Source organism: Hippocampus comes, unplaced genomic scaffold, assembly GCF_001891065.2.
Source record: "Hippocampus comes isolate QL1 unplaced genomic scaffold, H_comes_QL1_v1.1 scaffold40, whole genome shotgun sequence".
NCBI lineage: Eukaryota > Metazoa > Chordata > Actinopteri > Syngnathiformes > Syngnathidae > Hippocampus > Hippocampus comes.
In genome coordinates this window covers 890,638-908,215 of record NW_017842058.1, presented here as the reverse complement: position 1 = coordinate 908,215, position 17,578 = coordinate 890,638, and the positions used below count along the sequence as shown (strand labels likewise).

General features: G+C 40.1%; 1 protein-coding gene across 1 annotated transcript in view; it reads right to left on the bottom strand.

Annotated features, from left to right (window-relative positions):
• kif5ab (kinesin family member 5A, b) overlaps window positions 1-16,830 on the bottom strand; it is a 73,795-nt gene extending 56,965 nt beyond the window's left edge. Inside the window, exon 1 of the mRNA XM_019861031.1 lies at window positions 16,326-16,830. Coding sequence (XP_019716590.1) covers window positions 16,326-16,454 — 129 coding nt within the window. The 5' untranslated portion in view covers window positions 16,455-16,830. The remainder of the gene's footprint in view (window positions 1-16,325) is intronic.
• Between the last annotated feature and the right edge of the window lie 748 nt (window positions 16,831-17,578).

Below are 17,578 nucleotides of genomic sequence, written 5' to 3'. Positions count from 1 at the left end.
CACACACACACACACACACACACACACACACACACACACACACACATGCGCGTCAAGCTTGCAGCCACAACAGACAACATCATGAGCAGCTCTCTTCATTATGACTGCGAGTCAAAGTGTATTAGGAGAACATTCTGCGGGGGTTTTTCCCCCTGATTCACTCCTCTGAGAGGTCCAGCAAAGCACAGTTGACTGGCAAACAGCCTTCAGGGCAGATTGTGTAGTCGTAGTCATGCATGGTGCTGGGGAAAATACACTGGTGTTGATCCCTCTTGGAATTCTTGTGTTAATTATTAGTCCTCTGAAGAAAGAATGAAAAATTAAACGGAAAAACAACACACACTAATATTAGAGTCCATCAGGATCATAATGTGTTGTATTTTTAAATATTTGTTTTTATTTGGTTCTATGCTGCTCTGTTGAAATCCTGTATGTACACAAGAAACTCATCAGTGCCGCAAAAAAAAAAAGGTGAAGGACTGTATTGTGTTTATTATTTTACTTTATGTTAACTGTTTTGTTAAGCGCTTTGTTACAGCTGTTGTAAAAGCGCTATATAAATCAGGATGTATTGTATTGTATTGTACTATACTGCTCACCACAAAAAAAAAACATCGCCAATTGACTGTTTCAACACAATCTAGTCAACTAGAAAAAACATCTTTACTTTTTCAACCCCTATGAGACAGATGGGTGACGGTAAATTCGCAAGATTTTTCGCCTATGTCATGTGGTGGAGCGTGATGCTAGTGTTTGATGATCATTTCGAGGATTTGCTGTTAAAAAGTCAGCTCGCAGTTTCAATTTGACTTGTTTTATCACATGAGGTGTTTTTGACAAAATACAAGCACAAGTGGAAAAACGAGTTGCCAGAGTTGTTCCTTATTAACTTTTCACACACACACACACACACACACACACACACACACACACACACACACACACACACACAAAAATGCGCTTAATATTAGTCAACCATGAATAGGAGAGGACGGTGGAGAGAATAATTAGAAGGCATTTAGTCGAGGGTGACCAGACGAGAAAAAGATTTAAAAGCTGGCTTCCTTTCCGCTCCTGGAATCTTATAATCATTTTAATGAATATCATGTAGCATTCGGGCAGCACAGTAAAATAATGGTTGACATGTCTGCCTCACTGTCAAGAGATGTGAGTTTGAACCTCCATTAGAAAATCTCTAAGTGGATCTCGTATCTTCTCAGCCCTTCTTAATATCCCATGTCACAAAAACTACGAACAAAGGTCTTCCCCCAAATCAACCTCACCTACTTTCTGCGGGTGAGTGCATAAATGCCCTGAGCCACTTTTTGGAGGAAATACGATGTCTTGCCACAAGAGATCAATCAACCCAGATAAACATTTTAACTGTATTAGAACCCTGATGTTTTTAGCAGTTGAGTAAGTAAATGTCAACTACATTCATTTATGAGGAACTGTGGTAAACAAGAGTTCACCAATGTATATTTTTAATAACAAATAAAGGCCTCACCCCTCATAACCATCTGAACCATAATAGACATCTGTTACTTTCAGTGGGTGAGGAAAAAGAAATGTCATTATGAACATCTATCTACCGATCCATCCATCCATGCTTCAAATGGTGACGAGTCACAGAGATGACTAAGATGTTTCGTCACTCAAAGTCACAACGCTGATGGCTGTGGAGGGTTGCCCGCAATGTCACATTTGATAGAGCCTTCTGGCATGTTCAAAGCCACACACACATGCACGCACGCATGCACGCACTCACATACATTCACTGCGATGCCTATAGAAAGCCTACACGTGTTATTTAGCAAAGAAGAAAATGAGTCGCTTCCCATGCTTCCCAATTGATTACAACTTGAGGCGCCCACAGAGAGGAACTCCCGTATCGGATGTTGGCACACTCCAAAGCATCTAACATATCGTCGAACGGCTAACGGCTTCGCTGTATGCTTTTTATCCCGCGCCGCATATTCATTTGGTTCTACGATAAATGATTTTGTTGCAGGACAAGAGAAAGGCGCTCTTAAGTTAGAACCCTCAGGTTGTTGTTTGTTAAGATTGTCACTGAGTGTGTAAAATGAATGTGTAAAGTCAGCCACTAAACAACAAGGTACAATCATCCGTGGCACAGATTTATCGAGAGTAAAATGTGCCTTGGCTAAATAAAGTTTAGGCCCGGACGAGCGCAGGCGCACTTGCATGAAAACCCCATAGATTGCCAAATGTATAGTATAGTATAGTATAGTATAGTATAGTATAGTATCTCGTTGCAAAATTGTAATGAATGTAATTTTATTCAAAATCCTTTGAGAAAAGCCACATGTGCCTACCGTTCATTTAATAAGCACAGCAGCAGTAACTAATGTGGACGATCAAGACTGCAAAAAGTGCCAATTGCTCTCACGTGAGATGTCATAGCGTAGTAGAGATCCTGCGACAGTGTAGTGAGCCATCCCCCACCACCAGAGGAAAACGCATGCATTCAGCCATCAGAAGGGAGCCCCGCTGATGACCGCATATGACTAGTGATGAATAATACAAAGACCATTAGAGGCTATCGTAAAATAATAAACGTAGCACTCTTTTCTGGAAGCCGTTTAGGTGGCTAGTCAGGAGGAAATGGCTGGTGGAGTGCTCAAAGAAAGAGCACTGCAGGCTGGAATTGTCAGATTTAGCATTGGGATCATGTCTATTCTTTTGCTGTAGTCACTGAGCCGTGACTTGAGTTAATTTGGATTATAAAAGCGCCTCGGGGGAGAAGAAAAACAACACGCGCGCAATGGGAATTAGCATAAAATGAAAATTGGTTCAGAAAAACAAAGTCCTTACAGGTGAAGTGGAATGGACTCTTCTACTCCTCTGGGAGTTTTCTTTTTATTTATTTTTTTTAAAAACAAGTTGTTGGAGTGTGTCTGTGGGAAAATTCCTCCTCAACAAACTCATCATGCAACGGGACACAGGAAAAGGATTTCTTCCAACAAATTATTCGCAAAACTGTCCACCTGTGGACAGAGTGCAAGTGCTATTCAAAAAAAATGGGATGTATGGGCCCTGTGATTAAATGGTTATCAGTCCAGTGTTGATCCCGCTTCTCTGACCTAAAGTCAACTGTGATAAGCGGGATGAATGTACAGTATAATGTAGATGTTAGTGGATAGACTTGTGGATGGAGATAGATACAGATAGATGTCAACTAATGTATCTTGATAGCATTAATCCCCACGATATATGACGCCCAGTCCAAGGTAGCCCCCCGCTTCTGTCATCAAAATTCAGCTAGAATCAAATAACAACTCACCCACAACCCTAATGCAGTTAAGTGATTTAGAAAGCTGATGGGCGGCTCGCTGGAAAAAAGCTGATAGGCCCTGAAATTGACTGGAAAACAGTGCATGGAGGAGCCCCACTTCTCTCGCCAAAAGCAATTGTGGAAAAGGCCCAGTTCACCTGCCAACCAAAGTTATCTGTAATAGAGTTCAGATTACCTGTCACCATTAGGATGTCAAGTGCTAGAGAAAATGGATGGATGGATTATAATCCTGCAATTGACTGCTATTCAATCCAAGGTGTGCCCGCTTCTTCTGACAAAAGTCAACTGTGATAGAACCCAACTCGCCGGTGGCCCAAAATAAGATCTGTGGTATTATAAAAAAATAGATGGATGGATAGATAAAACAATTTTGCGATTGCCAGGCAGACAGTGATGCCCACTTCTCTCACCAAAGTTTAGCTCCAGATCACCCATGACACAAATTATGACAAGTGCTACATAAAAAAAAAAAACACGATGGATCACTAACAACACTAATCCCTGTGATTGACTGCAGACCAGTCCCAAGTGTACTCCACTTCTGTCGCCAAAAGTCAGCTAAGGCAGGCTGTAGGTCACCCACACACAACCCCGAGGATAAGCAGTACACGAAAGTGGATGGATGATGATGCTAATCCCTGTGATTTAATGGTGTTCAATCCAGGTTTATGTCACTTCTCTCACCAGTTGTCAGCTGTGATACTCTCCAGATCACATCAAAATCAGGACGAACATTTTTAAAAAATTAATAGACGGATTGACAATAACAATAATGCCTGCGATTGACTGATGATCGGTCTAGGGGTGTTCCCCGATTCTCTTGCCAAAAAACAGCCAGGCTGGATTCCAGTGGCCACGTGACCTTAATGAGGACAAGCGAATTAGACGACTGATGATCATCGATCCTTGAAGTGAGGTCATGTGGATCATAAAAGGCCAAAAACAAGCATGGGATCACACATTAGCATAAAATGATTTAACAGAGAAGGTGAAGAGGTACTTATAAAAAAATAAAATAAAAAATGCACACACTCTTTTCTACTTAATTATTCTGCATGCCAACTGGGTGCCTCAACACATCAGCATCAAGCAGCCCACAGCCTGGAGGGGTGTCGGCTGAGACCACGGATTAAAAATAAATATGCGATAAAAGGTTTTTTAGGGAGACAGACAAGACAAGACAAATGTGAACTAAAAGCAGGGTTAATGGATTTGGATTTTAAAATGAAACACACACACACACACACACACACACACACACACACACACACACACACACACAGGCTGGAATTAAGTTTAAACGCAGCGCTCTCATGTGTGGGTTCAATATATTGATCTGTGATTAATTAAGAAGGCAACGATGCTCACTTGATGCTGTCCACTTTCGCCTATTGCCAAGCTAATGTAGCAGATGTACTCATGTCAAGCCATGTGCTTCACTGCCTCCGGGGCACCACCATTGCACGAATGGTGAGAAGATGCATTAATGCGCCCTCAAGCTCAAAACCCTGCGAGTTATGCCCTCTTCCGCCCTGCAGGGAGCGATTGGGGCAGTGTGCATGTTTACAAAAGTGGCAGCAGCTTATCTAAGCCTGGCACGTGTGTGGGCTCAACGACGGCAAAGATGAGCATGAGAAAGCAGCGGTTGTTGCAGCGTAAAGCCTTAATATAAAAATATTTATGAAAGGAGAGGGGAGGCTGGGAACCGATTTCGACTCGGGTGTGTGGGAGGGGATATTAAGACTTTTTTTCCTCTTAGCATTTTATTATTTGGACACCAAAATTATTGAAACAATTGTCCATGCAATCCTCAATTGTGAATGGTACCAAAATAACCCAAATTGGGTCAAAATGTGTTTATCCCTATTGTTGTTAAATAAATAACCTAAAAAAATAATGTCAGTCCCTTTTTGACCCAATTTGGCTTATCTTTGACCCAACTGTTTTTCTTTTGAATAAGACAGTACTTAAAGTAAACAGTATATGCAGTTTTAAAATTTTACATGACATTTACAGTGGTGCCTTAAGATACACAACTATTTTATTCCATGACCATGCTTGCAACTCAAAACATTTGCAAATCATGAAATAAATGGAAATGCCAAATGCCCCCCCCTTGCATTTTTTTTATGATAAAACAATCACTCTATCATATTTTACTTACACAGCAAACAAACAGTAATGACATTATTAAATCGAATTTAAAATAAATTCACATCTTTTTCCACACAGCATCAATTGAACACACGGATGTGCTGTACAGTGAGACTTTTCACATTTCTCATCTCATTAGCACGGCGCTAACATTAAGACATTCCTTGAAGAGGATAAAGGATATATGACTGTAAGCACTGCTACATTGTCTTTCTACTGTTCAATCCATTCTTTAAACCTGTATCCCACTGAGCTACGAAGGTTTGTGAGTGTTTGTAACCCGATTGAATGTGGATTTTTTTGTTTGTCCATCAGAAAAACTGTTTGCGGCCATTAAAACTGTTGGGAAACATCTTTGCGACTATTTGTGACCTTGAACGGACCCTGGCTAAAAATCATCATTCACTACGTTCGCAAACACTTGCAAGCTTTCGCTTATAGCGCCGCAACATTGATTCTATTTAACATTAACATTAAGCTGTGTTTGTCCTTTTTCAACCGGGAGTGGCAATAAACAGATTGAAGCCTCAACGCAAAGCAACTGACTGACAACCAGTCCCGAGTGGATCCCACATCTCTGGCCAAAAGTCAACAGGGATAGGCTCCAGCTCACCCGCATCCCCAATTGGGACAGGTGGCACAGAAAATGCATGGATGGATGTGCCAGGCAACCAGACCTGCTCCTCTCGCCCAAAGTCAGCTGGGAAAGGCTCCAGCTCACATGCGATCTTAATGAGGACAATAAAGACATTGAAAATACATGAATGGATGTCTGATTGAGTGCTAAGCAGCCCAAGATGTCTGGTCTTAACTGAGTGCTCCTTTCCCAGACAAAAGCGATTCGTACTCGTAATAATCACATCCCTGAGCGTGCCCCTTGGAGGCATTGAAGCCCAACAAAACTTCACTTCCAAAAAATGGCCACCATGTCATGGCCAGATGACATATGAAGTATGTTCAAAACATGTTGCAGTTGTTGTTGGAGACAGTGAGAGATTTGGGCAGTGAGTTGGAGGATTAGCCGTGATGCCAAGCAGCGGCGGTGGCATTCAACGGGAGAAATGAGCTCACGTCTTGACCCGGCACTGCAATCCCATTACAGTGTCCTAATTGGATCGGGTGTGTACTGTGTAGCAAGAGCATTAGAGCACTTTAGTGTGCTCAGGGGAGACCTTCGGACATTCCATTTGTGATTCTGCTCTCGGTTTGCAGACACCGCAAGGCAAGTGCATGGGCAGGATGCAAGGGGTATGAAATCAGCTTGCATGGTAGTATATAAATTTGAAATAATCGAGTTTTCTCTTGTTTGATTATTTCCTATTTATGGGCCAGGAGTGTTTTCACACAAATATTTACTATACAGTAATTATGACTTTATCACAAACCTACGCTAACACAGTGATAGAGTAAGGTGCGTTTCAAGGTGCGTTACAATAGTTATTTTTATTTATTATTATTATTTTTTACTTTTGGTTTTCAAATTCACTTGGTTTAGATGAGTTAACTTTTTAGAGTGGGTTTGATAGTATTATTCATGTTTTTTTTAACTTTGTTTAAGTATTTTAGATTTTTATATATGGAGCATTTGTCGAATGCAAGATAAATACATAAAAAGTCACAGTATCATGTAATAATACTGTATGTTAATATAGTCTATACTCTATACTCTATATTTTGGTGTCTATACTATATTAGTATACAAAATATACTGTAATTATAGCAAGTTTTAGTTAGTTTCATAAATGTGAAATGCAGTTTCAGTTTGTTATCTTTTTTAAACACTCATTTTATTGTCATGGCAGATTAATGTCATGCATGGCAGGTGAATGGAACACTTAAAATTGTCCATAGGGGTGAGTGTGAGCACGAATGGTTGTTCGTCTATGTGTGCCCTGCGATTGGCTGGCAACCAGTTCAGGGTATACCCCGCCTACTGCCCGAAGACAGCTGGGATAGCCTGCAGCACAACCGCGAGCCTTGTGGGGAGAAGCAAATTAGAACATGGATGGATGGACGTGACAGCAAACTCACCTGGCCTTAACCCCATCGAAAATCTATGGGGTATTCTGAAGAGGAAGATGTGATTCGCCAGACCCAGCAATGCAGAACAGCTGAAGACCACTATCGGAGCAACCTGTGCTCTCATAACACATTGATAGTCTCCACGCCACGTCGTATAGCTGCAGTAATTCAGGCAAAAGAAGCTCCAGCTATGTATTGAGTGCTGTACATATTCATACTTGCCAGATTTATAATTTTCGTTTGGCCAACATTTCTAAAACTCCTTTCTTTGTATAGTCTGAAGTACTATTCCAATTTTCTGATATAGTGAATTTGGATTTTTCATTCGTTTTCAGATATAATCATCTAAATTAAAATGAATTAACACTTGAAATGTATCAGTTTGTGTGGAATGAATGTTATGCATTACACATGTTTCACCTTTTCAATGGTATTCCTGAAATAAATCAACGTTTTCATGATATTCACATTTTTTGACGAGCATCTGTACTATGTTAAAATATATTAATGGCTTACATTATTAGTTACTTTAAAAAAAGTAGTCATTATTGAGTCATGCATTAGGCTACTTCGTAATGTGTTACCACCATCAATGTTTAATACACAGCACTCGGGTCACTCGTATCTTCAGGCACCACTATAAACCACAGAAGCCGGGGGGAAAAAAAACAACCAATCAAAGAGAGAAATTGTGTGATTGACGATTTCAATCGTTTGTTGTTTTTTTAAAACAACATGCATGACAAAATTGATTTGGGGGAGAGACACATGATAAGTTATAATCTATGGCAAGTCTCCACTTGGAGATCCAGGTTATGCTGTTGCATTGAGATGGAATATCATTTTAAGATGAGAACCCACCGTAACATCAAAGCCAAAAGGGGTTTGCTGGAAAAACAAAAAACAAAAACAAAAAAATAATAAAACAGAGTCAGCTGCACAACATCTGTGCTGTGACGCAATTCCTCCAGGCAGCATTACTGTGTTCTATTGCAACAATGGGTATGGAAACTCATCTCCAGTCGTTACATAGAATCACAACATTTATTTTACCCATACCAGAGCTTAGTCAATTAATACCATTAGTGAACATCCAAACTTGTAAGACTTGTAAACACACTGGGGAACGACAGCCAAGGAGAGCTAATCCATAGAATTATAAACAAGTGTGCAGAAAATAATGGATCAATTACTCTTGTTGTCCACATTTATAGTGGACCCTTTTAACATGGGTGAGGAGGTACAAATTCATGGCAAACAAATCAGCAGCTTGCGATCACTTCACATTCTCGCCATGAAAACGCTCTGGGAAATTGACAAGCCAATAATGTTAATGGTCAGCCATTAATTGTTTAATTAGGTTGAAACCCTGGTCAGACTGAGGCTATTTTGTTACGAGATTGGATTGATTGGGTGGAAATTGTCGCAGAAGGGTAAAACGCATCCTTTCACGGACAGTGGTTACTACAGCTGATCATGTTAACAGGTTACAGGGTGTATGAAAGCGTCAATCAACAGACATGCAAAAAAAACAACATTCGCTTGATGTACTGTATGTGTCATTTCAGTCGTTATCCATGCAGATTTTGTGAAAGGAGGCCATTTTTCACAATTAAAGATGGTTTCAAGGTGGGGTAATAAGATGTCTGTGACACGCTTTTGCTAAAAGATTCCAAAGATGAAGAATAACAGCGTACTGTGTTTTACAACTCCTCTACTGTGGGGCTAATGTTGGCTGCAGCTTTTGTTACCCTGCCAATCTGGGGTGGAGCTCGGTGGTTGCGACGAGACGAGCGGCTGCTTCTGGCGGATGCGCAAGCCCAGAGTGTGAAGAAAAAGGCAAGCTCCCGTGAAGGCAACTGAAGCATGGAATGTAGTTTCACTCACTAGGGCAGCACTTTGTTCCATAGCGGTTGAATGTGGTGGATGCAGCCAAAAAGAAAGAGAAAACTCTTTGTTGGCATATACTGTATTGAATGTGTGTTTAAAAAAAAGTTACTGTTTGTCAGAGTTAGAATATTTTAGGTTTTTCACTTTAGTTCTTTTTTATTTCACGTTGACTTTTGTTTTTAATTTTTTATTTGAAATTTTATTGTAATTAGGTTTTAAGAGCAGGTTTGTTAATGTATTGTTACTTTTTCGTCCAGGCGTTGTTTTGATTTTGTCTATTAGTTTTAGTATTAGTTTTAGTTTTTTTTTTAAATACATGCAGTATTTCTCAAGTGCAGGGCAAAAAAAGTTCACTAAATGTGCAATAAACTCAACTTCAATTCGGAGATGACTGTTTTACCTTTGTTCTTCTGAATGGATGTCGAGCAATATTGAAATAAATATATTTAAAACCCCGAAAGCTCATGTATGATATTAATTGATGAAAAAAAAGAACATTTTCAGTCTAATTATAGTTATGGACATGTAAGATGTAGTAGATATTTACTTTTGAGAGATTACTAAACATTTTGACAAACAAAATGACTGATGCAGGAAACCAGGGTACGAGTTGCTCTTTTCATGAAAACTTATATATTGTGGTCTGGCAAATGTACAAAAGTTCCTGAAAAAAACTGTAAAAGGGTTTTGACGTTTTCAAATGTTTTTAAACAAATATTATTCAGAATATAATACACATTTTTTTTGTTTTGTTTTTTTTTTTGCTGAATTTACTGAATTTAATTTTGCCAAGTGGTTGCACGAAATGAAATCATCTGGATCCAGATATAGATAAATATATATTATGTTTGTAATATCTGGATCCAGATTATTCTATTTTGTCCAACCATTGGACAAGCTAAAATTCAGTACATTCAACACCCTATTTTTTTTCCAGTGTACCTGAGAATGTGATTTTATGGGAGAGTCATTTTGAAGGTGGAGGAGGTCCTCAAGGGCATTAAAAATAAGCCACTAAATTGAGAAAGTAATGGTCCACAGCCGCCACCGACGAACACAGCCGGCGACCTATATTTTAAAAGCACCACAAGAGTCATACCACAGAGGAAGGTTAAGCGTTGGCCAACACTTTCTTCATCTTAGGCTACTGCGGGGGGAAAAAAATGATGCCTCTTCAGTTACACTCAACTTAAGCACTTCTCTCGAATTAAATCACATGGGTCCACGACAATTGCCAGGCAAACGAACCATCAAATCACTTCATTTCGCAGCAAAAAGACTCCAGAGAATGCTGAGATACAGCGACGGTTAAAGGACTGCCGGGAAATAACATTCATCTCAATTTTAAATTCTTGCCGTCTTGTATTGCTCCAGGTGTGATGCATACAATCCATTTTCATCGTGTGTAGCCACTCACATGGCAGCAAGCATGCGAAAGCGATAAATCAACACCAGAAAGGTGAAAAAAAACCCCACTTGCTATCGAGAGGGGACCATTATTATTTATTCACTTTGAAGCATGGCACCCATCTCTACTCGTACTCTACTCCCAACCCCTTTTACCAGAATAAGGTCCCACGTGTGATACCGCATCATTGCAGACAGTGAAATAATGCTGACAGCTGTGTCACTATACAGCGGAGTGCAGAAAAAACACAGGCTGAGCCTGAGGGTAGTGTAGAACGAGTACGGCTATTAGAACGGTCGCAATACACAGGGACCAAAACTAATAATAGAAAGCACATTCAGTCCCTTTCTGTCACACAGGTAGGGGTGAACAAATAGCCAGTTGTAGTGTGATTACTTGTGGGACAACTAGAAAAATTAACTAGGCCACAAATGTGATACACTTATGTGTACTGTAATAGCATTCTAGCTCGCTAGCTAGCTAGCTGGCTGGCTGCTGGCTGGCTGGATAGATGGATAGATGGATAGATAGATAGATAAACCCCATTGAGAATGCATTTTGCCTGCTAAAGAGAGGGTGTGGAGGCCCGGAAAAGCCTCACACAAGAATTCAAATGTTTGGTGAAAGGTTTAATTGAGTTACTGCAACTCAACAAAGTCTATTTTAAGTTCCTCTGTTCCAGTGTTAGCTCTTATTAAATACCGTGTTTTCTTTCAAATCATATCGTCTCATATTTGGGTTTCGCGTATTTTAGTCACCATGCCTAATTTTGTATAGATTATGAACACCTCTCGTCACAGCAAACCATGGTGGCATATATAGATATATAACCTATATGTGCCACCATGGGCAGAATACCGTATGTAAAAAATGTCATGGCTAGTGAAGGTCAGTTCATATTCAATGCTACAGCAAAACCGAAAGGTTAGATGGGAACCAATCAACTCGGGTGGCATTTCAGTGTCTTTTCATCGCTGACATAATGAGACTTGCTGAGTGAATAGTGTACGGAATAGTGTCAGTGCTGTTGCCTGGCAGGTTTACTGGAGTAAATAAGAAAGGCTAGAAGTGCAGTTTGACGATTCTATTCGAATGCGACACACTGTAGATGGGATCGAGGCCACCATGTGTACGAAGGTCATGCCATGCATGGTTCATCCCTTCCCTAATGAAGATGAAGTTGGCGAATGAAGATCCCTTCAAAACGCACTCCATCTTAGCTTGCACATCAGGTACCCCCGCATGATCTATAGATCCAAATCTATAATCACATGTGGGGCAGTAATAATCAGTTCCAGGGTGAAACTGATTAGTAAGGTGAGGAGTGAACTCATTTCTTTAGATTCCTCACTCTTCATCGAGTGTTAGAGAAAGTATAACCACTTAATACACAAATACTGAAACAGTAAACCTTACATATAAATACAAGTGAGGCTGCGTATGGTGATGTTGGAGTCTTTCTGCTTAGAATGAGAGTCTACTTACTTCACTTGACTTCTGTCTCGTCAAACCTTGCCGCCATGCTCCTGCCACAAGCACACTGTTGTCATCTGTCTAGTATATGTAATTCAAATTTGGTTGCAATCGCACAAAATCACAAAAGGATAAGTTGTCCAAACCCTGCCCTTAAACCAAAATAACAGACTTCCGGTGTCTTTTCAGGCATGGCTTCCAAATTCGTCAGCGACACAACTTAGACCTGCAGCTGCGCAGTCTAAATTCCAGTCTACTTTCTGTCATCAAATTGTAAGGTGCGCTGGGGGCATGAAATGAAAAATGCCTTCGGTCCGCCGGAATTCCCAGCGAGGCGCAACGTTCTGCAAAATTCCCAGACATGGCAAAGAAGACTTGAAGATATGCCCATTTTTATGCAGAGCGCACGAGCGCCTGTCTACCAAAATAGGGCGCCGTATCTTTTTAGTCATGGCTTTTAACTTTTTTGTGGGTCTACTCATGATATTGCAGTCAAATTAAAACTACTTGTTGCTAAGTGAAACTGGGTTCAGGGGCTACATTTCCAAACTTTCAAGAGGTTTGGGAATTACCCAGCCAAAATTTATCACAATGTTCGTCCACATCCAATAACCAAGACTCAAATTCCTCGCAATTTAAGGTTGTACTTCTGTTTAGTATATGTAATTCAAATTTGGCAGCAATCGGATCAAATATAAGTAATGTGTGAAGAACCCCTGGAAATGTGTAGGAGGACCCAAAAACAAAACTTGACATTTAAGACATGGATTTCAAGACTTTTTTTTGCGGGTCTACTTCATGAGTCACGATAGAGAGGTCTAACAAAACTCATGTTGCCAAGTTAAACTGGCTTTGGGGCTGAATTTTCAAACATGGTGGGGTTACCTTATTTAGCTACACTACATGAACGACCCCCCTACAAAAAAAAAAAAAAAAAACATCCTTGTTCCTATGACACTGTGAGTATGCCAGTAAACAACTGCATTGGTACATGTCTCATCAGTCAAGCATCACCACTTCGTGTTCAGATCTCCCCACCCTCCCCTGAGATGTTCTTCCATCCATTTCGAGCACAACAAGACTCTTCACATCTCCTCCGACCGAGTCTGCTGTCAACAGCTCAGATCACTGTGTCTTAAACCTCTTAAACCTCCAAGTGGACCAAAAATGTGTGCTGTAATCTGAATTAATTCAGAGCATAAGCATGTGCCTACCTGACATTTTTTTAACCCTGATCTTATCTGATGTGAGCAGCATGAAACACACTTTCAAAATCTTCTCTGTGATTATACCAAAGGCAACAGAAGAGGAACATTAGCTGTTTTTTTTTTTTTTTTTTGCGTAACTAAGCACATCTCGCACTCATACCTTTCCCCCGTAAAAGTACTTACGAGAGCAAAAATACCAACACAAAAAATGCTTTTGTGATGACTTTTGTCAGAATGGAGAAGAAAGTGCAAATTTGTCACAGGCTGCTTTGCCTTTCACAAGTCATTTGGCTGCGAATACGAATAAATAATACAGCAGAGCGTTGGAATACAAAACCATTGTTATCGCAATAGCAAAAGGAAATGGAAGTCATCCGTTGCAGGGTTAAACTGTTGGCATCACAAAACCATTGTTAATTCTACAGGCACTATTTGAAGTAACTTCTATTAACAGACATACACAAACCCCGAAATAAATTCACTACTGTTAGAATTAAGAATAAACAAGATTTATTATGCCATTTTTTTACAATTTAAAAAAATTCTGAGGTGTCTTAATAAAAGGTATATGACATCCATTCATCAAACTCCGAGTATTCAGTGTTGCCAATTTACCAACTAATCTTGTGAATTTATGTGGACTTGTTTTAGGTGACTTCCCATCCAGACTGTAAATGTCGCTTGCACAAATCTGTTGACTAATTTAATAAGATGTCCATTTTTTTATGTGTCCCATTAAAACATGTGAAGGTTATTCACATTGCAGATTAACATTCTTTGCTGGCACGCAAGTGTAAAAATAAGTGGACCACCGTTAGTATTAAAATGTAAAAAAAAGAAACAAACACAAATAAAAACAATAAAACGCGCAAGGACATGGATGGCTGGATATAAACGCTGGTCTGCCGTTCTATTTATTTACTTAATTTCACGTTAGGGTACAGAGGCCCCGGCCTTCCTGTGTGGAGTTTGCATGTTCTCCCCGTGCCTGCGTGGGGTTTCTCCGGGTACTCCGGTTTCCTCTTTTCCCTCCAATTGAGTTTTATTTAAACATTTTGGAGTACAATTGCCTCCCCTGGCCACTAGAGCGGGAGTAAATCTTCAGAATGGATCAAAATCTCTTCATTCAGAGTACATGAGGGTCTTGTCAGTGTAAAATGTAGGTGAGTCACTTATGTTCTCATCAAATAAAAGTTGATTTGAATCATTTGGAGTACAATTAATCCACAACTTTGAGCAAGATTTACTCAGAATATTTTACTCTTCCAAGTAAAAATTTGACTTTTTATACTAAGATAAAAACTGTCCTCTGTGAAATTTATTGTGTAGGTTCATTGAAGACTCTAAATCTAAATTGCCCATTGGTGTGAAAGTGAGTGTGAATGCCGATTTGTCTATTTTATGTGTCCTGTGATTCGCTGGCAACAACTCCTGGGTGGACATCACTTTTCCATAGTTTGCTGGGATAGACTCCACTACATCCAATTAGGAACAACTGGTACAAAAATGGATGCATGAATGTGTGACGTGAGTGACTGATGACCCGCAGGCTGTATCCCACTTCTCTTGCCAAAAGCTAACTGGGACAGCTGGAGCTCACCCGTGACCCTAATGAGGACAAGCGCTACGGAAAACGGATGAATAGATGTAGCCCCGTGATTGACTGGTGACTGGTGAATGGTGGACCCTTGCTGCTCCTGCCAAAAGTCAACTGAGAGTTTTCAAAGGTGCCCTTAATGAGGACACATGGTACAGAAAATGGATGGGTGTGCCCAGTTATTGGCTGGCAAACAGCCTGTGGTGTACCCCGCTGCTCTCACCAAAATTCACTTTGGACAGGCACCAGCTCACCTGCAACCCTAATGTGTGTGTGTGTGTGTGTGTGTGTGTGTGTGTGTGTGTGTGTGTGTGTGTGTGTGTGTGTGTGTGTGTGTATGTATATATATATATTTGTTTTGTTTTGTTTGTTTTGTTTATTGTTCATTGAACATATGTAAAACACACAATAACAGATTGTCAAAATCCAAACTAAAATTATCAAAGGAAAAAAAAAATATATATATATATATATATATATATATATATATATATATATATATATATATATATATATATATATATATATATATATATATATATATATATATATATATATATGTGCATGTTGTTTCCTAATATTATGGCTGACGGTGTACATGAGGACGCCGGGTGGCAATTTTCTGCAGTCTCCACTATCACTTCCACTCAATCCTCACACCAGATGGGTGTGGATTTCAATCTCCCATTCAAAGAATGACCACATTTGCATTTAAACTCCCTCAAAATCCTCCACCTGCTGCCTCCATTGTGACATGGGCAATTCCTCGTTCCCATCAACCCCAGGTATACTGTGCCTATCGATATGTAATGGAACATATGTGCAGCCTCTTGTGGCTTTTCTATCTGCTGATCGAAATCAGCATGCATAATCGACAGCCATAAAAAAGAAAAGAAAAAAAAAACACTCCCTGAACAGAAAGGAACCACATGTATAATCAGGACTCCCATTTGACTGGCTTTTTGATAGCTCGTAATTTACAATCAGGCGTTGCAGTGTGTTCTCAGTTAGATCAATTGTGATACAAGGTGAAGCATTAAAGTGCATTTTCGAAGCGCGTGACACTAAAGGTCACACCAAAAATGGTATAAAACATGGTATGCCCATTCGTTGAGTTTGTAGATTGGAATATTGATGCATGCCTCCCTCAGAAGCTTTTAAACTGCCCGAAGTGTGCATTAGCATTAATTGACATGACAATGAGGAAGCCCATTTAATAGTAAAAAATAAAAAATCATATTCACGTTACTAACTTACCCCAAGGAGAACAGCGTCTTCGCCCTGGAATACTGGGATGAACTTATCTCCACGCAGGATTTCCGACCGGTTGAGTGGACGAAAACGACACAGCACCTTGATATTGCATTCAGCATTATTGTCAGCCATTGTTTAGTAATAAAAGAAAATAAAAAAAGAAAGCAAGAAGTACAGCCCCACAAAAAGAAAGGAAAAAAAAACACAATAAAACAATCTCCCTGCAACCTGTTCCCAGTGGATGCTGGCTTATGCACACGCAAGGCAGTGCATTTGCAAGCTTGGACTATATACTCTTGGGGTTATTTGATGTTCAAAAGCATGGAGGAGAAAAAGAAGAGGGGTTAGAAAAAGAGAAAGAAAGAAAACAACCCCAAGGCGCAATTCGGTGGCGAACAGATGGCAGAGAGTTGCACTGGGGTAGAACAGTCCAAACTGGTCTGGTCGACAGCGTCTGCAAAATCAGCATGCTCGCATCTCTCGTTCCTCATCTCTCCCTCTCCCCATGTGTGTGTGTCTCTCTCTCTCTCTCTCTCTCTCTCTTGCTCTCCCTCACCCTCCTTCTCTCTTTTCTCTCTCTCTCTTTCGCTCTCTCTGCCGTGCTCTATAGGAGTGGGTGGGGCATCCGACATCCTCTCATCAGCACCACTAGATGAAGAAGAGATCCGACACTATTCCGCGCCCCCCATAACCACTGTTACTGCCATTTTTAGAGTTCATTTTATCTGAAAGTTCACCACAAAAGATTTTTCAAGAAATGCATGCACTCAGATTAAAGTGGGTTGCCAGGTCAGTTCCGAAAATATGCTCTTCAGAACACCTGCACAGGCCAATAAAATAAAAAATAAAAAAATCTGGTTTTGCAAAGAAAATGTTTAATTTTACTTTGTGCTTATTTTCATCATCATAGAGTGCCACTGTAAGTGTTCCTAACAGTTTTGGTACATGCAGCACATGCCACTAGGAAATGTAAGCACAATGAATACACAACTCGAAAGTATGCAGCTTTTTCTTACCTGGTATCAGGGTGTCATCAGAACGATGCCAGTGGGATGATTAAGGATGACAGAACACCTAAGGAAGGGGGGGGGGCAAGTGTGGGTTGGTCATTCTTGATCATACCATCCACAGTCAGGGATTCATGAAATAAAATTCCAAAACAATGCCCATTACACTCATAATCAAGCTGGAACAAATCTAAGTAAAAGGAAACATTTTGATGAGCTTACTTTATTAGATAATGCAATTTTCTTAGC